Source organism: Macaca mulatta, chromosome 15 (assembly GCF_049350105.2).
Source record: "Macaca mulatta isolate MMU2019108-1 chromosome 15, T2T-MMU8v2.0, whole genome shotgun sequence".
Lineage (NCBI taxonomy): Eukaryota > Metazoa > Chordata > Mammalia > Primates > Cercopithecidae > Macaca > Macaca mulatta.
In genome coordinates, this window is record NC_133420.1 from 93,825,088 (window position 1) to 93,846,857 (window position 21,770).

The 21,770-nt window shown below is 37.5% G+C and overlaps 2 protein-coding genes across 5 annotated transcripts in view; one reads left to right on the plus strand and one right to left on the minus strand.

Annotated features, from left to right (window-relative positions):
• The window catches only part of PLGRKT (plasminogen receptor with a C-terminal lysine), a 258,541-nt gene that overhangs the window by 81,949 nt on the left and 154,822 nt on the right, over nt 1-21,770 (plus strand). For 2 of the 3 annotated variants that reach the window (XM_077964989.1, XM_077964986.1), the window contains exon 3: nt 17,798-17,892. The gene's annotated coding sequence lies outside the window, so the exon portion shown is untranslated. Of the gene's footprint in view, nt 1-12,592; nt 12,791-17,797; nt 17,893-21,770 lie in introns of all 3 variants that reach the window. The other variant, XM_077964987.1, reaches the window with a different exon arrangement.
• The window catches only part of PDCD1LG2 (programmed cell death 1 ligand 2), a 60,544-nt gene that overhangs the window by 28,350 nt on the left and 10,424 nt on the right, over nt 1-21,770 (minus strand). For both annotated transcript variants that reach the window (XM_015117664.3, NM_001083599.2), the window contains 2 exon segments: nt 19,824-19,892; nt 7,345-7,650 (listed from right to left, as the gene is read on the minus strand). In XM_015117664.3, the coding sequence (XP_014973150.1) occupies nt 7,345-7,650; nt 19,824-19,878 (361 nt within the window). In that variant the 5' untranslated portion in view covers nt 19,879-19,892.

The window sequence follows — 21,770 nt, forward strand, 5'->3', positions numbered from 1 at the left end:
GTTTTCCATTCCTGAGTTACTTCATTTAGAATAATAGTCTCCAATTCCATCCAGGTTGCTGCAAATGCTATTATTTCATTCCTTTGCATAGCTAAGTAGTATTCCATGGTGTGTGTGTGTGTGTGTGTGTGTGTATAATATACATATATATGTATGTATAATATATATATACCACATTTTCTTTATCCACTCACTGATTGATGGGCATTTGGGCTGGTTCCATATATTTGCAATTGCTAATTGTGCCACTATAAACATGCATGTACAAGTATCTTTTTTTTATAATTACTTATTTTCCTCTGGGTAGATACCTAGTAGTGGAATTGCTGGATCAAATGGTAGATCTACTTTTAGTTTTTAAAGGAATCGCCACACTGTTTTCCATAGTAGTTGTACTAGTTTACATTCCCACCAACGGTGTAAAAGTGTTCTCTTTTCACCACATCCATGACAACATCTATTATTTTTTGATTATGGCCATTCTTGCAGGAGTAAGGTGGTATCGCAGTGTGGTTTTGATTTGCATTTCCCTGAGAATTAGTGATGCTGAGCATTTTTCCATATGCTTGTTGGTCATTTGTATATCTCCTTTTGCGAATTGTCTATTCATGTCCTCAGCCGATTTTTTGATGGGATTGTTTTTTTTTTTTTTTTTTTTTCTTGCTGATGTATTTGCATACCTTGTAGATTCTGGATATTAGTCCTTTGTCAGATGTATGGATTGTGAACATTTTCCCCCACTCTGTGGGTTGTCTGTTAACTCTGCTGATTATTTCTTTTGCTGTGCAGAAGCTTTTTAGTTTAATTAAGTCCCACTATTTATCTGTCTTTGTTGCATTTGCTTTTGGGTTCTTGGTCACGAAGTCTTTGCCTAAGCTAATGTCTAGAAGGGCTTTTTTGATGTTATCTTCTAGAATCTTTATGGTTTCAGGTCTTAGATTTAAGTCTTTGATCCATCTTGAGTTGATTTTTTTATAAGGTGAGATATGAGGATCTAGTTTATTCTTCTCCATGTGGTTAGCCAATTATCCCAGCACCGTTTGTTGAATAGGGTATCTTTTCCCCACTTCATGTTTTGGTTTGCTTTGTCAAAGATCAGTTGGCTGTAAGTATTTGGCTTTATTTCTAGGTTCTCCATTTTGTTCCATTGGTCTATGTGCCTATTTTTATACTAGTATTATGCTGTTTTGGTGACTATTGTGTTACAGTATGGTTTGAAGTTAGGCAATGTGATGCCTCCACGTTTGTTCTTTTTGCTTAGTCTTTCTTGCTTTGGCTATGTGGGCTCTTTTTTGGTTCCATATGAATTTTAGGATTGTTTTTTCTAGTTTTGTGAAGAATGATGGTAGTATTTTGATGGGGATTGCATTGACTTTGTAGATTGCTTTTGCCAGTATGGTCATTTTCACAATATTGATTCTACGTATTCATGAACATGGGATGTGTTTCCATTTGTTTGTGTTATCTTTGATTTCTTTCAGTAGTGATTTGTAGTTTTCCTTGTAGAGGTCTTTCATGTTCTTGGTTAGGTATATTCCTAAGTATTTTATTTTATTTTTGCAGCTATTGGTTGATGTTGGTGTATAGCAGAGCTACTGATTTGTGTACGTTAATTTTGTATCCTGAAACTTTGCTGAATTTGTTTACCAGTTCTAGGAGCTTTTAAGATGAATCCTTAGGGTTTTCTAGGTATATGATCATATCATCAGCAAACAGCAACAGTTTGACTTCCTCTTTACCAATTTGGATGCCCTTTATTTCTTTCTCTTTGAGTGCTCTGGCCAGGACTTCCAGTACTATGCTGAGTAAAAGTGGTGAAAGTGGGTATTCTTGTGTTGTTCCAATTCTCAGGGAGAATGCTTTCAACTTTTCCCCATTCAGTATAATGTTGGCTGTGGGTTTGTCATAGGTAGCTTTTATTACCTTAAGATATGTTCCTTCTGTGCTGATTTTGCTGAGGGTTTTAATCATAAAGGATGCTAGATTTTGTCAAATGCTTTTTCTGGATCTATTGAGATGATCATGTGATTTTTGTTTTTAATTCTGTTTGTGTGGTGTATCACATTTATTAACTTGTGGATGTTAAACCATCCCTGCATTCCTGGTATAAAACCCACTTGATCATGGTGGATAATCTTTTTGATATGCTGTTAGATTTGGTTAGCTACTATTTTGTTGAGGATTTTTGCATCTATGTTCATCAGGGATACTGGTCTGTAGCTTTCGTTTTTTGTTATGTCCTTTCCTGGTTTTGGTATTAGCGTGCTACTGACTTCATAGAATGATTTAGGGAGGATTCCCTCTTTCTCTATCCTGTGGAATAGTGTCAATAGGTTTGGGACCAATTCTTCTTTGAATGTCTGATAGAATTCAGCTGTGAATCTGTCTGGTCCTGGACTTTTTTTTGTTGACAGTTTTAAAAGTTACCATTCAATCTTGCTGCTTGTTATTGATCTGTTTATAGTTTCTATATCTTCCTGGTTTAATCTAGGAGGGTTGTATATTTCAGGAATGTATCCGTCTCCTCTAGCTTTTCTAGTTTATACATGTAAAGGTATTCATGGTGGCCTTGAATAATCTTTTGTATTTCCGTGATATCAGCAGTAATATCTCCATTTCGTTTCTAATTGAGATTATTTGGATCTTCTCTCTTCTTTTCTTGGTTATCAATTTTATTTATCTTTTCAAATAAACAGATTTTTGTTTAATTTCTCTTTTGTATTTTTTTGTTTCAATTTCATTTAGTTATGCCCTGATCTTTGTAATTTCTTTTCTTCTGCTGGGTTTGGGTTTGGATTGTTCTTGTTTCTCCAGCTCCAGGAGGTGTGACCTTAGATTGCCTACTTGTGCTCTTTCAGACTTTTTGATGTAGGCATTTAATGCTATGAACGTTTCTCTTAGCACTGCTTTTGCTGTATCCCAGAGTTTTGATAGGTTGTATCACTATTATTGTTCAGTTCAAAGAGTTTTTTATTTCTATCTTGATTTCATTGTTCACCCAGTGATCATTCATTATTTAACATCCATGTATTTTCATGGTTTTGAAGGTTCCTTTTGGAGTTGATTTCCAGTTTTACTCCACTGTGATCTAAGAGAGTACTTGATATAATTTTGATTTTCTTAAATTTACTGAGACTTGTTTTGTGGCCTCTTATATGGTCTATCTTGGAGAATGTTCCATATGCTGATGAATAGAATGTATATTCTGCAATTGTTGAGTAGAATGTTCTGTAAGTATCTGTTAAGTCTATTTGTTGTAGGGCATAGTTTAAATTCATTGTTTCTGGTTTGAAGTACTTCTGTAAGCTTCAGCACATTCCTGGTGTTGGCTCTTCCCATTCTCCTGACCTGCCCAGGCCTTCAGGATGGTTTGGCCCTTGGTGTTCTTGTTTTTAGTGCCTCCTCTGTGACCCTGTCTGGAAACCTTTGCACAGATCAGTTCTCAACCCAGCTCCTCTGAGAGACCCCTGGGTTCCTGGGGCCTCTCTGTTCTTTGGCCATGCTCTCGCCCCTTCCTCAGATGGATTGCCCCCAGTAATGTAGATGCCACCTGGCTTTTCAGAAACCACAGTCCTTTATCACTGTCTCTTCCAGAATCTCCAGTCATTCCACCTCATAATTTTTTCTGTCCTTTTCAAATTAACTCTTTTCACTATATTTGATGTGAATTTCTGCCCAGACGTCAACGAAGGTGCTATAAACAAACCCATTTTCAAGCTTTATGCCATGGATCAGGCATTTTAAGATAAAAACATGTCCTTCTTCTAGTTCTGCTTCATTCATTGGAACCCTCACTGGGGCCCCAGATCTATCTTGCTTCTTATAGAGACCCTGGATCAGGGTAGCCTACTCTTAGTGATGGTCTTCAACTTTTTTATTGTTTCCTCCTAAAATAATTATGATACAGTATGCTCTTCTCACCTATTAAGTTGATTCTTAGAATTTTTCATAGGTTTCTATACTGGAAAAACATATAATGTTCAGCATCTTATGAATTTTTTTAGTAAAACAATTATTTTACTCTTACATATGTATCCAAAGGTATCTAAATATAAAATAAATTATCTTTTATATACAACATCATCCTTGAAAAATACATACAAATATTTAACAACAAATAGCTAGAAGGAGGACATGGAATGTTCTCAACACAAAGAAATGATAAATATTTGAGATGATGAATATGCTAATTACCCCAATCTGATCACTATCCATTGTAAGTATTGAAACATCACTAGGTACCCCATAAATATGTACAATTATTGTCAATTTAAAAAAAGATAAAATACATTTCACATATACCCAAAAAAATGGTCTCAAAAGAAGGTGCACATAACTTCAGATTTTTTTCTACTGTATGTCTGTTATTGCTTGTAATCATCTTTTCACAATAAACTTAGTTAATGTGTCAATTTCTAAAATATATGTACATAATACAATATAGTTTCCACAAGAAAAAAAATGCATCTAAAACAATATTACATATTTTAAATAAGCTCTTACAAACAAAAGAATATGTATGAAACATGCTGGAATAATTTCCTGTGTTAAAAAAGGGGAATGAGACTGGAAAATGTGGAAAAAAAGAGAGTAAATAAATAAGACGAATAAGAGAGGCTTTTTAAGGTAAGGAACTTAATGAATTCAATTCCCTCTAAGTAAAAATAAATAAATTATTAAATGAAAAAATTCTTCTCTAACTATCTAAATTGTTTCTTTTCATTCATTGAACCTTACTTCCAATTTCACCTTCCCTACAGAATTTTGTCTTAATGTAACAAATTTTTGTTTGACAGATTTTGCATTAATTATTGTTATATGTCTTTACAACAACAAAATATTTATAGTTATTGAAATTAAAACTTTTCTCTTGTGACTATGAAGCATTAAGTGTTCAAGGTTTTCTGCATTGAGATCTAATTTCTATTATTATTAACACATATTTGGTCAAAATGTAAAATGTTATGAATATTGATAATTATTAAACATGAAAGATGAAAATTTATTGGAAATGTGTCTCTTAATAAGATGGATATGGCTGTCTTTTTCAAATTATTCATGAATCTGAAGAAGCATATGACATGGTTGGAATGATTCTATATAATAGAATTCAGCATCAATTCTATTTCTATTTTTCATTTTTTTGTAGCTTATAAGGGCTAAGGAATCTTGTTTATATGAGTAAATCAATGGGAATGGTAGCAGTTTTGTTATAGCAATGTCATTTCATTCTTTGACCTGGTTTACATGGCAAAAATTACTCATTTTTGATTATCAGCTATTAACTTTATAAGAGCCTCCTTCAATGTTGTTGAAAGCAGAAAATTTGATACCACATTATTTGCAAAAGGATTTTTAGTCATAACAGTTCCATCAGGTGTCAATGTTCCCAATCATTCTTTTGTTTAACACTATAGAGGGTTTTACACCCCGGGACAATGGACTGTATAAATGATGAGTGAGTGGTAGGCTTACAAGAGGAACTGTTTCAGGGGAATTCCAAGAGCCTTGCCTGGCGTGCACATTCTCAGGCTCATCAATTTTGGGAAGGAGTATTTGGGGAACATGAGGATCTGGAAACTCACTTCCTAAAACTGCCTGTGCCCATACATCCCTTGAAAAGTCTTTGTAATCCCCAAATATCCCAGTTTGATGACCAACACTATAAGGAACAAATCTCTCCACAACTGAGAAATCCCTGGTCTAGGTAAGGAGTAGGCAGGGTGCCTCCCCAGGAATGAGAGACAGTCCTCAGCTTGAGAGAATGGGCAGAAGGCCTGGCCCATTAATACAGTGTTCAGATAGAGATCAATAAACACAGAGGTGGTGATTTAGGGTTGCAGACATTTGAGTACATCAAGGCATCCTGAGAATGTACAGCCTTACATTAAGGGAACTCAGACTAACTTCAGTATTCTAGAGTTCCTCTTAGCTGCTGCCTGGATGTAGGAAATGTAATAAAGATAGAAAACAGTTATATCTAGGCTAATGGCTTTCCTGGTGACTCACTGATGGTTGAGGTGTGAGGAGGTCACTGTCCCTGTAACAACTGAGGGTCTTTTAACCACCTCTGTGGACCCTTATTATATGCCAGGTACCATGCTCAGTTCTTTATGTTCATTATCTCTCTCAATGTTGACAAAAATCCTGTGTGGTTGGTACTACTATTGTTCTTCTTCTACAAATAAGCAAAATGTGAGGTTATGAAAGGCAAAATAACCTGCCCAAGGACAAGGATGAACACAAATTCATCCGTATGTCCAGTCCCTCTAGTTTGTCCTTCTTTGTACCAGATCATAAAGTCACACACTTCTGCCAAGGTTAATGGTTTTTTGGGGCCAAAACCCACAGACCCTCTAGAAGACAGTATAGACCATCTGAGGTCCAATGCGTGTGAGGGGAGAGGCCAGAGAAATATTGGCATCGTGTATCTCAGAGCACTCAAGCCCGGAGACCATAAGCCAATGAACAAGCAAAATCCATTTTTTATAGTTGTCATATGTCTTTCCCCAAATCACCTTTTCTAGAACAAACAAGAGTGTGAAGATTCTCTCTATATTTAGGGTTTTGACTTGTACTGGGGTGCAGAGGTACCTGAATCCAGAGGAACAGGGACAGCTATAGACTTCATGGGACTCTCTTGGGCTACCCACTTCCCTTTACTGGATCTCAGCTACTTCATCTGCAATAAATAGGGCTTGCATTTGAGCAGTGTTTTCCAAACTTGTAACTTTTTTATGATCCAAAGTAAGAAAAAAAATTTTATACCATGACCTAACACACACACACACACCTCCCTGAGAAATTAGTTTTACAGTACTCAGTACTACTCTGGGATGTCTTCTGATCTACTCTATCTATTCTCTTCTATTCATTATTTTTTAAAGGGTGGGAAACATGCATCTGGTTGCTACTCACTAAATTGATATTTTAATTCACTAATGGGTAGCAAACCATGGTTTTAAAAACTCTGGATTCAGGGTATAAACTATTGAAAAAGAGTACCTTAATAATCAAGTCAGGGATGTTCCATGGGAGAACTGTGAATTAGGCAAAGCTTATTTTTCAAACCCTCCCACATTTCAAGGACTAATTTTCCTGGCTTCCTCCAGTCCCATTTTATTCCTATAGCTCCTACCTCCTTTCACTTGTACTTCAGCTGCTTTGTACTCAGATGTCAAAAATTATTTCCAAGCAGATGCTTTCGTTTTCTCTGAAATAGCTCTGTCTCCTTAAAAGCAGCCTTCTTGTTTTTGCTTGAGCTACCTTTAATGGGTTTCTGTGACTTGCAGGTCCTCTGTTGGAGAGATGCTTCCATGGATTCTAGTCCTTGACACCACTCACCTTTGACTTTCAGAGTCAGGTACTTGTAGTCCCAGGCAACCCCATAGATGATTATGCATTGGTACTGTCCTTCGTCCCTCACTTGGACTTGAGGTATGTGGAACAAGGCCTTCCCTAGGGACAGCTGCTCCTCCAGCAAAGTGGCTCTTTCACGGTGTGGGGATGTATCATTTTCCACCTTTTGCAAACTGGCTGTTATTGCTCCAAGGTTCACATGACTTCCAGTGTCAAAGTTGCATTCCAGGGTCGCATTGCTGCCATGCTCTATTATGTACAGTTCCTTAGGGACTGTCACCGTGAATAAAGCTGAAAAGAAAACAAGATATTTTGCCATTGTCTGCCTTTACTTTACATTCCAGTTCTTACAAAGTGTGACCTGAGACCCATCTCACCCCCATTTTCCAAAAGGCACCTGTCATTATCTCGACATTCCCTTGGCGAATCCTTTCTCTCCTTTGCCCCATCCATCTGGGCAAGAGTGGGATTCTTGACCCGCTGATCTGAGGTAGCTCTCTCCTCCAAACATTCCCTCCTGGGCAGCTGACTGCCCTTTGCTCCTCTCTGGGCACCCCAGCAAGAGCTTCTGGTGGACAACACTGCTTGCTCTCAGACGCCTCTCCCACCTCCAGTCCCTGACCCCCTGAGCCCTACGGTCATTCCAGGTCGTATGTCATATAAGAACAAAATGCTTCCTTACGACTTCCCTACCATCAAGCTCTGAGCTCATGTTACTTAAATACCTTCACATCCTATTCTCCAGGTTCATTTTCCTCAATCCATATTGATTAATTTATATATTTTCCTGCCAAATATCACTTCCTCTCACCAGTGGTGGTGATAATAACTATTACTTGTTGAGTTCTTACAATTATCAGACACTCTGCTAACACATTGTCTCACTGAGTCTTCCTAGAAGCCAGCAAGGTAGGTAATAATATTCTATCCTTTTTGTTTTTCAGAAAACAAAAATGAGGCACAAAAAGGTTAAGTAACTTGCCTAAGATTGCACAGCCAGAATCAGATCAGGTATTTCTAACCACCACATCATACAAGCCCACTGTAGATGCTTTCTATTTTCTAACAATAAAGGGAAAGGAAAAATGGAACTGATATTTAATGTATACCTAGTATGTACCACGCCAGGCACTGTAGTAGGAACTTTTAACTATATTGTTTAATACTGAAAACATGACCATGAAACATGTTTTGTCATTATGGTTATATAGTTGAGGAAACTGGCTCCAAGCAGTTCACTTCAGGACATGCATTAGTAAATTTAAAATCCAGAGCCAGTCAGATGTTTGACTTCAAAATCCGTAGTTTCCACTCAGTGTTAACCAAAATGTGAGGGACACGCCACTAGAAGTATGTAAAATGATTTTAGTTGAGGCAGAATCAAAGCCTAAAGGGAGTTAAATTATTCAGAGAGGAATTTGTTCCCTTTTCAATTATATTTCCTTCAATTGTATATAATTTGCAACTAGACTTCCATACTTCCATACATACCTCTAACACTGGCTATTTTTCCTTTTAATCAAATAGGAATCTTCCAGGCAGATAACAGTATCTGGGTAGGATTTGATAACACTGCTTTATTTTCATTGCGTTTATTTTTCTTCCTATTCTCTATTTACCAGTGCAAATGATACTTGTTTTTTATCTACCACAGGGGTATATGGTTTTATTTTTTAAAAGTTGAATTGATCTAAATAGTTCTATAAAAATGCATAAGGAGTGGCCAAACTAGTAAAGGTAGTGTTTACATCAATAAAGTGTGAAAAATGACAAAATTAGGCTGCTTCCATCATTAATGAATGGGTATTCATTGTGATGGAGATATAGGAAAATCTTGAAGTAGTTTTGGAATAATCACAGAAGATTAGATCAAATTATGTTCAGTAGAGCTTCATTCGTTCATTCAATCAAATCATTCATTCAACAAATATTTGGGGACTTCCTCTAAGCATTAGCTATTCAAGAAGTTGTTTCAGTATAAAATGTGATATGCAAGAGCATAGGATATAGTGACAGGTGAGCCTGGGTTCAAATGCTGACTATCAGAATTAGGAGTCCTTTGACTGTGAGTCCATCCTTTAATCTCTGTGAGCTTCAGCCTCCTTATCTATAAAATGAGGTTGGACTCTACCTCTCAGTATTATGGTGGAGGCTGGACGAGGTGTTACATGTGAAGTGCCTAGATCTGTCAGGCAGTAAGCACTCAGCAAATGTTCGTTTCTTTCTTTCGTATCTTTAATTCTTGGGAAAGTGGTAATTCATATGTGGAATGCATGGTCAATCTTTATCCTCCAGGATATTTTACTAACCAGGACAGTCCATTCTCTGATCAGATTTCACAGTATAAGTAACTTTTGGGTTTTCTGCTGCTTGAATGATTCCCATTGCAGTTGTCCTCTGATTCAAGTTTTTCTTCCCACTATCCTGCAAATCTTTGAAGGCAAAGACCAGGCTGAGTTTGCTTTGATATATCCAGTATGTAGTACATACCAAGTTCTAGTTAAGAGCTTGGCAAATAAATGACATAAAGAGAGAGAGGGAGAAAGAAAGGATGACCCTGGTTATATATTCACCTCTGCTTTCCTTTAATCAAACTGCAACTTGCCTGTGATCACACAAATTGACCTTCTTAATTGCCACACAGCACACTTGATAGTGATATCCACAAACCTGAGATTTATTTCAAATGACCAACATTTACAGCTTGCCTCTATTCCCTGTTTTAACTATGGCTAGAACATTAATGTGCCTTTCTACAGAGAGGAGTTCATGTGTGCCCAGCATTCTTTTGTGCAGGAGGGGCACAGGGGCAGGGCTATAAGGTGAGTGTATGTGTGTACAACAGTGCTAATCATATCTGCACTTGCTGTGCCAGGTTGCAAAGAACCTGAAATAATGCATGTAAAAAGAGATTTCCTGTATGATTCTTTTATTCCACTGCACACTTGGAATAGCTCTCACCTCGGAATCTCTGTAATGGGACCCTCTTCAGGGCAGATCCCTTTATGATGGAAGCCATCCTTAAATACTTGAGTTATTAAGTCCCTTATAACTTAATGCAGAGCCACCTGATATCAAATCCGATCTGTCCTTGAAGAATAATATTCAACTATTCATCAAATATGTAGTAATCATATGCCAAGTTCAAGAATTACCTACTACTTTTACTTTTCTATAATTCTTCTCTTGTTTAATTACATATGACACATAGGAAACAGGGAAGAAAATGGGACTTACAAGGAAGGTTAGTTGCTGAGTCTGCGTAAAAACAAGAATTAAATAGATGACTTTGGGTAGAGACTCTGTTGAATCTATTTAGCAAATTTATTTACTGCACTATGCTTTCATTTCATGAGAAAGGGAACGCCTATAACTTCCTCTGGAACTCCCCTTAGTTTACAGCAGAACTCCCCTCTTTACTGCCTGGGCCTTTGATAAAAGTCCATTTTCTTCCTGTTTTTCCTGTCTGCTTTGTAAGAATATGTGCCAGGAGTGATAGGCATAACGTATGCTCCTTTTCAGACAGGCGACATTTTTCAGCTAATATTTACAAGAGAAAACAGCAATTAGCAAACATGAATCATGTGTCTGAATAGCTCAGAATACCTAGAAGATTAATTGTTATTTGGTCTAATTTTGCCCCAAGTAAAGTTTCTAAGACGTGCAAATTTTGAGCTTGATTACTCCATACAAAATAAGGGGTTTAGGAAATGCAATACATTTTTGAAATCCTGAAACATTCTTGCTTATTGTAAGTTACAGAGTCAATCAAAACACTGTTGGAAACAATTCTATGAAGAGGTTTTTTTCTCAAGCCCAGCTACAAATAAGATTCATTAAGCAGAGGGCCTCAATCTTGGCTAACATTGGAATCACCTGGGAGGCTTTTAAAACACACTAATGTCCAGACACTACTTTGGATCTGTTAAAATTAAATTATTTGGGGGATGAGGTCAGCATCATTAAAAATTTTCTTTTCCTGGGAGCTTCTCATGTGCAGACAGTATTGGGAACCATTAGTTACACGAATTAACATTTGCACTTGCAAACATCTTTTACCACCTTGCCCTTCAAAGTGTTGTCCTCAGCTTCACCTGGAAGCTAGGTAGAAGTGTAGAATTTCAGGCATACCCCAGACCTAGAGAATCAGGATCTGCATTTAACAAGGTCACCGTGATGTGCATGCATATTAATGTTCGAGAAGTAGAGTTATAACATTGGTCTGCATTTGGGAAGTAGAGTAATAGTTGATATTTCTTAAATGCAGTAAGTCAGACACTGGGCTAGCCCATCATTTCATTTCATGCTCCCAACAACTCTGCAAGGTAGATGTTGCTATCCACATTTTACAGATGGGGAAACTGAGGCTTAAAGAAGTGATGTAACTTGCCCAAGGTCAAAGAATGGTAGCTCATGGAACCAGAATTCAAATTCATCTCTGTGTCTTCAATGCATATTTATTTCTGTGCTACCAATGACTGCAGTTATGACTATGTATCCACTGGCATGTGTACACTACATCCATGAGTGAGGTGTTTTTTTTTTGTTTTTGTTTTGTTTTGTTTGCTATATGTTAAGGAAAAGATGTTTGGTTTTCTATTTTACATGCCACATGGTTATTAAATTAAGCTTCAATCTAGCATTGAGCTCCTGAAGGTATTAGACAAAGGACAAAACTGGAAGGTTTCCACAGCTACAAAATTAAGCAGACAACACAGGCTTTCCATTCATTTGGGGCCCTTAACTAAACTAAAGGGCAAAACACTTGGCAAAAGCATGAAAAATTTATACATGCAGGTCCTTTTGCTAGATTAGAACACTTAACTTGATGCATTTCAAAAATTCTTGAGGGAGCTTTGCATTTTATTGCAACCAGGCATCAATGGTAGTCAGCACCTGTCACATCTTCAGGAAACTTTCACACAATAAATCGTTTGCATTGCCCAAGACAGCTTCCTCTTTAAGCTAAGTTTATATTTTATCCCCCACATTTAACAACAGAAGTGTAAGTTTTTTCAGACTTGCCACATAATGTACTTGAGAAGTACGGGTGGGGTGGGAGGTGCTTTACATAGCCACATTCTTCAGAAAACTCTGAAGTTCCTGGTTTAGGACAAAATTCTGCTCTATGCACCTGACTCATGTTCTGCTCAGTGTAGGAGGACTGCATGGAGACACGTTTTAGCATAGAAATCCTTTCCTCAACCTAATTCTTCTCCTTTGTATATCTCAGCAGTCAGCAGAAGTAGTTTTGGATCTAAAGATAGGCCAAGTGGAGTAACCCAGGCTGAGGTCTGTGCCCCAGAATGACCTCAGACATCACCATGGTCATTGTGGTCCCCCTGGTTTTCGTCTACCTCTGGAGTATGAAGAGAGAAGAAAAACATCAATGAAAAAAGAAAGACCAGTCTTTCCTCTAAGACATGACAAGGTATAAAAAATATTTCTGGGTTATAAGATGTCCTTAGATTTTTAAATAAAAATGTAAGAAAAAAACAAATATCAGTGTGATATTTGCAAAAGGATATACACATAGGTCAATGGAATAGAAAGTCCAGAAATAGACCCACATAAATATGACTAATTGATTCTGATGAAGATTCAAAGGCTATTGAATGGGGAAAGGATGGGTTTTTTTGACAAATGGGGCTGGAACAACTGAACATCTACATGTAAAACTAAAATGAGCTTAACCTATACATCCCACTTTATATAAAAATTAAAATGGATTATAAACCTTACATATAGAATATACAATTACAAAATGTGTAGAAGAAAACGTAGAAGACAATTCTTTACATCTTGGGTTATGCAAAGAGTTTTTGGATGTGATACCAAGAGCATGATCCATAAAAGAAAAATTGATAAATCAAACTTCATCAAAATTAAAATCTTTGCTCTGCAAAAGCACAGTTAAGAAAATGAAAAGACAAGCTACAGACTTCAGAAGAATATTTGAAAATCAATATCTGATAAATAATTTGTGTCTGGAATAAAGAACTCTTAAGGTTGGGGCAGTGGCTCACACCTGTAATCCCAGCACTTTGGGAGGCCAAGGTGGGTGGGCCACTTGAGGTCAGGGGTTTGAGACAGCCTGGCCAACATGGTGAAACTCCAACTCTACTGAAAATACAAACATTAGCCAAGCATGGTGGTACATGCCTGTAATTGCAGCCACTCAAGAAGCTGAGGCTGGAGAATCGCTTGAACTTAGGAGGCAGAGGCTGTAGTGAGCCAGGACACTGAACTCCAACCTGGGCAACAGAGCAAGACTGCGTCTCAAAAAAAAAAAAAGAGAACTTTTAAAACCTTACAATAAGAAAATAAACAACAATTAAACAATTGTTTAATTCCTTAGTATACAATTATAAAGGGTGAAATGATTTGAATGTCACCAAAGAAGATATACAATAAGTACATAAAAACTTAACTAAGGCCAGGTTCAGTGGCATATGCCTGTAATCCCAGCACTTTGGGAGGCTGAGGCAAGAGGATCACTTGAGTCCAGGAGTTTGAGACTGGCCTGGGAAACACAAGGAGATCCCATCTCTACAAAATTAAAAAAAAAAAAAAATTAGCCAGGCATGGTGGCATGGCCTGTAGTCCCAGCTACTACAGAGGCTGAGGTGGGAGAATCGCTTGAGCCTGAGAGGTTGAGGCTGCAGTGAGCTACGATTGTACCACTGCATTCCAATCTTGGCAACAGAGTGATACCCTGTCTCAAAAAAAGAAAAAAAAATATGTGTGTGTGTGTGTATACACACACACATATATAAAATAAAATATGTATACTATATAAGATTATATATAAAATAATATATAAATAAATGTATACTTAATATCATTAGTCATTAGAAAAATGCAAATTAGAACCACTTCTACACACCTATTAGAATGACTTAAGAGCGGGGTGTGGTGGCTCATGCCTGTAATCCCAGCACTTTGGGAGGCCAAGGTGGGTGGATCACCTGAGGTCAGGAGTTCAAGACCAGCCTGGTCAATATGGCAAAACCCTGTCTCTACTAAAAATACAAAAAACTAGCAGGGCGTGGTTGTGGATGCCTGTAATCCCAGCTACTTGGGAGGCTGAGGCAGGAGAATTGCCTGAACCCGGGAGGTGGAGGTTGCAGTAAGGCAAGATCATGGCATTGCACTCCAGCCTGGGTAGAGCAAGACTCTGTCTCAAAAAAAAAAAAAAAAAATAAATAAATAAATAAATAAAAGAAAAGAAAAAATAGAAAAGAATACCAGTGCTGGCAAGAATGAGGAACAATTAGAACTCTCATACACTTGCTGGTGGGAATGCAATAATGCTACAGCCACTATGGAAAGGTTTGGCAGTTTCTTATAATAAACCATACACTTACCACATGACCTAGCAATCCCACTTCTAGGTATTTATCCAAGTGAAATGAAAACCTAGGTTCACACAAAAAACCTATATGCAAATATTTATAATAACTTTATTTGTAATCACCCAAAATGGGAAATACCCAAATGTTCCCCAACTGGGGAATTTATAAACAAAATATAGTATACATACAATAGAATATACTCAACAGCAAAAAGGTATAAATTGTTGATTCACACAATATGAATGAATTTCAAATGCTTTATGTTAAGTGAAAGAAGCCAGATACAAAAGGATATCTAATGAATTATTACATTTATATGACATTCTGGAAAAGTCAAAACTATAAGGACAGAAAATAGATCAGTAGGTGTCTGGACTTAAGACTTGGGAGAAGCTTTTTGTTTGTTTGTTTGGCAAGGGATGGAACTGTCCTGGATGTTCACTGTGGTGGTGGTAGTTATATGACTAAGGATTTGTTAAAATTAATAAGATGTTTTTTTAAAAAATAAATGTTATGGTATGTAAATTTAAACATACATATGTAAGTACATCCATATATACCTCCTTTAAAAATGATATAAAATGTTTTACCCTAATTTTTCACTTCAAACTTTATTTTATAGATAACATAGTAGAGCATCCAAAGAGCATACAAGTAAGGAAAGAATTAATGATTAATGGTTTGTTTTTGAGTTTTATTCAGAGGCAACTTTCATCATAGTCTTTGGGAGGCACACACTTTTTTCAAGCATTAATCTAGCAGAAGAAAATGGAAATAATTATAATGTCTACCAATAGGGAACTGGTTAAATAAATTACAGCATGTCCAAAAAAATACATAAATCTACTTAAAAATGAGGGATGTCTATATTTACTGATTTGGAAACTATAAAGAACATACGTTTATTGAATGCTTACTAAAACTTCTTTTAGTCCTCTTCAGTAATTTCTTTCATGAAAAAATAAAGGGCAATCTGAGAGTGGTGGCTCACACCTGTGATCTCAGTGTTTTGGGAGGCTAGGGCAGGAGGATTGCTTGAGACGAGCAGTTTGAGGCCAGCCTATGTAACATAGCAAGACCCCATCACTAAAAATATTTTAAAAATTAGCCAGACAGGGTGGTACATGCCTGTAGTCCTAGCTACTCAGGAGACTGAGGCAGGAGAATCGCTTGATCCTGGGAGTTAGAGGCTGCGGTGAGCTGTGGTTGGGCCACTGTACGCCAGCATGGATGACAGAGCAAGACACTGTCCCTAAAAAGTTTTGTTTTAATTTAAAAAAGGTAAAAATAAAGAGCATATTGGATAGCGCTATGAAGAGTATTTGCAAAGGAGGTTTTACTGGGCTGGGGTAGGTGAAGCATTTCTGGGGAACTGGCAAAATTCTCCTTCTTAACCTAGGTGGTGGTTACAAAACTAATCACCTTATAGTAATGTTAAACTTTATAGTCGTTTTATGTGGTTTTCTCTGTGATATATTTTACCACAGAAAGCTTTAAATAAATTTTCAAAATATATTTAATTAAGTAAAATGAACATCTGTGAACCTACCACCTACCTTAAGAACTAGCACATTACTAACGCTGTATATCTACTGCCTGTACCAGAGGTAATTGGCATCCTGAATATTGGGCTTATCAATCTCTTCTTTACTTTTGTGTTTTTTGAGACGGAGTCTCACTCTGTCGCCCAGGCTGGAATGCAGTGGCGCAATCTTGGCTCACCGCCACCTCCGACTCCCTGGTTCAAGGGATTCTCCTGCCTCAGCCTCCCGAGTAGCTGGGATTACAGGCATGTGCCACTACGCCCAGCTAATTGTTGTATTTTTTGTAGAAATGAGGTTTCACCATGCGGGCCAGGATGGTCTCGGTCTCCTGACCTCGTGATCTGCCCGCCTCAGCCTCCCAAAGTGCTGGGATTACAGGCGTGAGCCTCCACACCCGGCCTCTTCTTTACTTTTTAAGCTTTATCTTCTATATATAAGGTATGCTTAAGCAATATATTTATTTATGAAAAGGACGTTGTGCTATATGTTATCTTCTGGGCTTAATTTTTATTTATTTAGTTTTTTACTCAACATTATGCTCTAAGATTCATAGATGTAGTCACATGTTTTTGTAATTTATCTACATGCTATATAATAAATGTAATCATATTTTTTGTAATTAATTTTTTGTAATTAATTTATTCACATGCTATGTATTACATATATAATATATATATATTCTGTAAATATACCATGATTTCTATATCCATTCTCCAGTTGAAGTTCTTCTAGACCTACTCCTAGAATCAAATTCTCCAGGGCACTTGGGTTGTTTTTATTTATTTGTAATGTCTGAGAATACCAACATAAGTGTTTTTTTTGTTTGTTTGTTTTTTTAACGGAATCTCACTCTGTCACCCAGGCTGGAGTACAGTGGCGTGATCTTAGCTCACTGCAACCTCTGCCTCCCAGGTTCGAGCGATTTTTCTGCTTCAGCTGAGTAGCTCGGATTACAGGTGGCTGCCACCATGCCCGGCTAATTTTTTTTTTAAATTTTTAGTAGAGAGGGGTTTCACCATGTTGGCCAGGCTGGTCTCAAACTCCTGATCTGAGGTGATCCACCTGCCTTGGCCTCCCAAAGTGCTGGGATTATAGGCGTGAGTCACTGTGCCTGGCCAGGTGTTATTTTTAAAATTTAAAAATAGAAAAGAAATGGGCACCGATAGGGTACTAAGCATCATATTGATTCAATTCATGTATCTTCTTTTCTTTTCAATGAAGCATGCAGGTCTGGGGCTGTACAAGGAGCAAGGAAGAAAATGTAATCCTCTGTCTGTCTGGCCAGCCTGATAGCTGTAGCTCCCTCTCAGGCACTGGGTGTTGCAGTCTGATTACTCTCATATTTTTATATGAGAAATTTCTTGTATTTTTAAAATTATATTTTATTATACAAATAATACCTAATATATGCTTCTTGTAAAAAAAAAAAAAACAACAAAACCTGAATATACATAATAGATAAGATCCAGACCTCCTCCCCAGCAGTAAACACTAATTATTTCTCAGATTCTTTAGTTTTTTTGTTGTTTTCTTTTTCAGGTACCCTCTTCTGAAATCAAAACTCTTTAATTAAAGAGACATGAAATGACAAGATTTTTTAAAAAATATCATGAGGAGAAGGCATTCTAATTTAGGTAGGTATTTAATATTTGTTTGAACTGATGTTATCTGCATAGTGGAAAGCAGAGAAGAATTCCAAATTTGTGAAGAAAGTGAGAAAGTGCTACATTTTTACTTTCCTTTCAGTTAATTCAGCAACACAATTCATTACACATATTTTTGATTCTGTGAATGTCCAGAATAAACATTCAATACATATCCATGTTCAGACTTCAGTGCAAAAACCGATTCCAAAGTTGGAAGATTTATGGATTGTCTGCCATTTTTGATTACCATCATCATGGTAGCACAGTAGGGTAGAAAGGACATTAGCTTTGTGGAAATCTTGCCTGTGTCACCTAATAACTATGTAATCTTGGGGAAATTAAGTACCTTTTCTGAGTTCTAGTTCCCTCACCTGCAAAATGATCGTTGTGAAGATTAAATGAACTATACCATATGTAAATTTTCTAGCACGGTATCTGGCATTTAGTGAATTCTCAATAAATGTAAATGCTCTTCCTTTTGCCCATTAGTATACCTAACTGGGAGCTAGCGCCTATCTTCATTGTCTTGTGCTAATTATCTTAGAAGAAAAGATCCTTCCTCCGTAGAAAGAGCCAATGAGGACTAAAAAATATTGCTCCTTGTCACCCTAGCTCACTCCTTTCCTAAGAGAGAAGGCAAAAAACAAAGACAGAAAACCCAGGATCTCAATGTTTTTAAGGACAAACCCACAGAGGTTACACGTTCCCCAAGTTTTTTCCTGAAGCCCCCAGTCCTGCCACAGGATGGGGAACTGCAGTGTCTTTTGGCCCTCATTTCCCTTATCACTCTACAGAAACTTGAAGCTGTTTTGTAGCATGGAAGTATTTGCCCCTTTTGCTTGTCTCTAAAATTCCTGCCAGGCAGGGTTCCTTGCAAAGAAAACATGAAAAGTTCCTTTAGCTGGCCCTGCAGGCAGGAGCAGAGTAGAAGTAAGCAGAATATCTCAGGGTCTTCCTTTGAGGAGGGCCCCAAGTGCATGTCTCTAGTACCAGACCAGGCTGGGCAGCTCAAGGGAGTGAGAGGAATGTGACTGAGTAAAGAGTGATCTGGAACAAGTCAGTAGGGAGGAGAAAGCTCTTCGAAAGGTTATCAAGTGCCAAGGGAGCCATTATTTCTCAATCATGAGCAGAAAGATGATTTCCCATGGGGCTGGGGCTACTATCTTGAGGACTTAATCCTCTGTCCCCACCTCTGTCTCACTCTCTTACCTCTTGGTGTTCATCCAAAATAGTACACTCATGGTCCTAACTACACCCTCGAATGGTCTGAACTACCTTCCCCAGGAGAACAACCAACTGTGAAACTGCTTTTCTTCCTGCTCACCCTCATCCTCCAATAGAAGTCCTTTCTTCAAGTTCAAAGGGATAGCCTTAAGGTTCATTGTTCATTTGGGTTTTAGGAAGACTCAGTAAACCACATTAAGGTATGAATGACCAGTGGCTGCTACTGTTGCTTTTCAAAAGAGAAACTCACAAAAACAACTAATAATATGCAGAATGTCTTCAAGACATTATCTTTAGAGTAACAGTGTCCCCTGGCCATTGTCTTCTTACTCTCCCTGCCAGAAAGGAAGGGGACAGCCACTTGGCATCTCACCTTTAAGGGAACTCAACCCCTGCCCTCTTGTATTAGTTTAGATTTACACAGTCTGAATGATCCTGTCTTCTTGTCATTACCCTCACTGGATAGTGGGGATATATGGAGCAATATTCTCAGTCCTCGTTTCTGTCAGATAGGGACATTGGCATATATAAGCCACTTTGGGGACTCTTCTTTTTGTGGTGCTTGGAATAGCCCAGAAATTATATTTCCTCTCAAAGAAAGCCCTCAGCTTGAGGACCACATTCTCATTTTTGGCTTTGGCTAGGGGCCACCACCTGCTCTTCTTTCTTAAGCCTCTCCCTTTGTCCTTTCTTACCTGCTGTCTGGTGAAGCTGCAGTTCCAGGCTCAACATTAGCAGGAGGAAGATCATGTTCTGTATTTGATCTGAAATAGACAATTGAAAGTCTCAGGGCCTTATGAAACTTTGCTGGGTCTTTGGTGCTTTGTTCACTTTTGAAAACAAGGAAACAAATTGTTTGGGGAAGGTGACAGACCGTGGTAGAGTGGAGCTGAGAGGAGAAGTTATAGGTTGATTTCCTGGAGAAGAGAAGATATAAATTAAGAGTAAGTAAGACACTCTTTATAAATCCAAATGAGAAGTTCTTCTTTCTTTTTTAATGGCCTTTTCTGAGTATGAACCGGTCCTTGTGAACCACACATATTGGCAGTTACCTGCACGTCTCATGAAGTTTTCCATAGCTTTTTTCAATAGCTGGCCCTTGAACCCCAAATTTGTTTGTCAAATGAATAATTGGACACCATCTTCTTTACCTGGACTGGATGTCTGGGAGTCTGACAGTTGAAAATAAGGCTCCATAGAACAGAGCTACATTCTCAAGAAATACTTGCTAGCTAACTAAGCAAAGTAGTCAAGTGCTTTTGAGTGCTGGAATTGAGTTTGCCCATCACTTGAACTACCTCTTACTAAGAGGTTTAGACAGGGAGAGTAGGGAACTGGCTCTGATGAGGGTGGGGGCTGCAGATGCCCCACCTTCGTCCTGCTCTTCCTCCCATGCTTTCTCCTTTGCTCTGAAGCTTTCTTTATCCATGGACTTCTTATGGTTGAGGAAAGGGACAGAGCACACAGCTAATCTGATAATGGTTTTGAGACCAAGGAGGCTTTCCACCTTTTATCAGCCATGGAATCATTTCTTCAAGGGAAATCTGTTGGAGCCATACATCTAAATCAGGTAACGGCAGAGCTACTCTGAGTGTGATGAAAAGCAGTGGAGGGTGTGGATCAGGAGAATGATAGAACCTCATTTACATCATTAAAAGACAACTGAGCTTTGGTGCAGGCAATAGACTATTGCTGGGAGGGAGAGGTTGCTGGCAAGATTCCAAGCAGTGAGATCAGTTAGGAATATGTTTGCAGAAATGCTGATAACTTAGAGTAGCGGGGCTAGTGGAGGTGAGAAGTGGTCTGTTGGTGAGTTTATATATTTTTTCTTTGTTTTAAAATTTTATTTTACAAATTTCAACAGCTTTATTAAAGTATAACTGATATGAAAGAGGGTTATATATGTATATGTGTGTATATATATTTAAAACACAGACTTTTTAAAAATGCACGACTCAGTGGTTTCTAGTATGTTCACAGAGTTGTGCAACGAACACTATTATCCAATTTTGGAACATTTTCATTACCCTAAAAAGGAACCCCTTACCCATTAGCAGAAACTTCCTGTTTCCCCTTCCCTTTCCGTGTGGCCTTTGGCAACCACTAATCTAGTTTCTGTCTCTATCAGTTGCTTATTCTGGATATTTCATAAAAACAGAATCATACAATATGTGGACTTTTGTGGCTGGCTTTTTTTCACTGAGCATAATGTTGTCAAGGCTCATCTGTGTTGTAGCACATATCAGTACTGCATTCCCTTTTGTGACTAAATAATATTCCATTGTATGATATACCACATTTTACTTACCCATTCATCAGTTGATGGTCATTTGGATTGTTTCTGCTTGTTGGCTATTATTAATAATGTTGCTGTGAAAACTCGTATATAGTCTTTTCCTATGTATACTTTTAATTATTTTGGGTACATATGTAGGAGTAGAATTGCTGAATTAAATGGTAACTCTATATTTAACTTTTTGAAGAATTGCCAAACTATTTGTCAAATATATGATTTGGAAATATTTTCTCCCATTCTGCACATTGTCTTTTCAGTTTCTTGATAGAATCCTGTGAAGCATAAATGTTTTAATTTTTATTTTATTTAATTTTAAAACACAAATTGATTTTAAGTAAAAAAAATC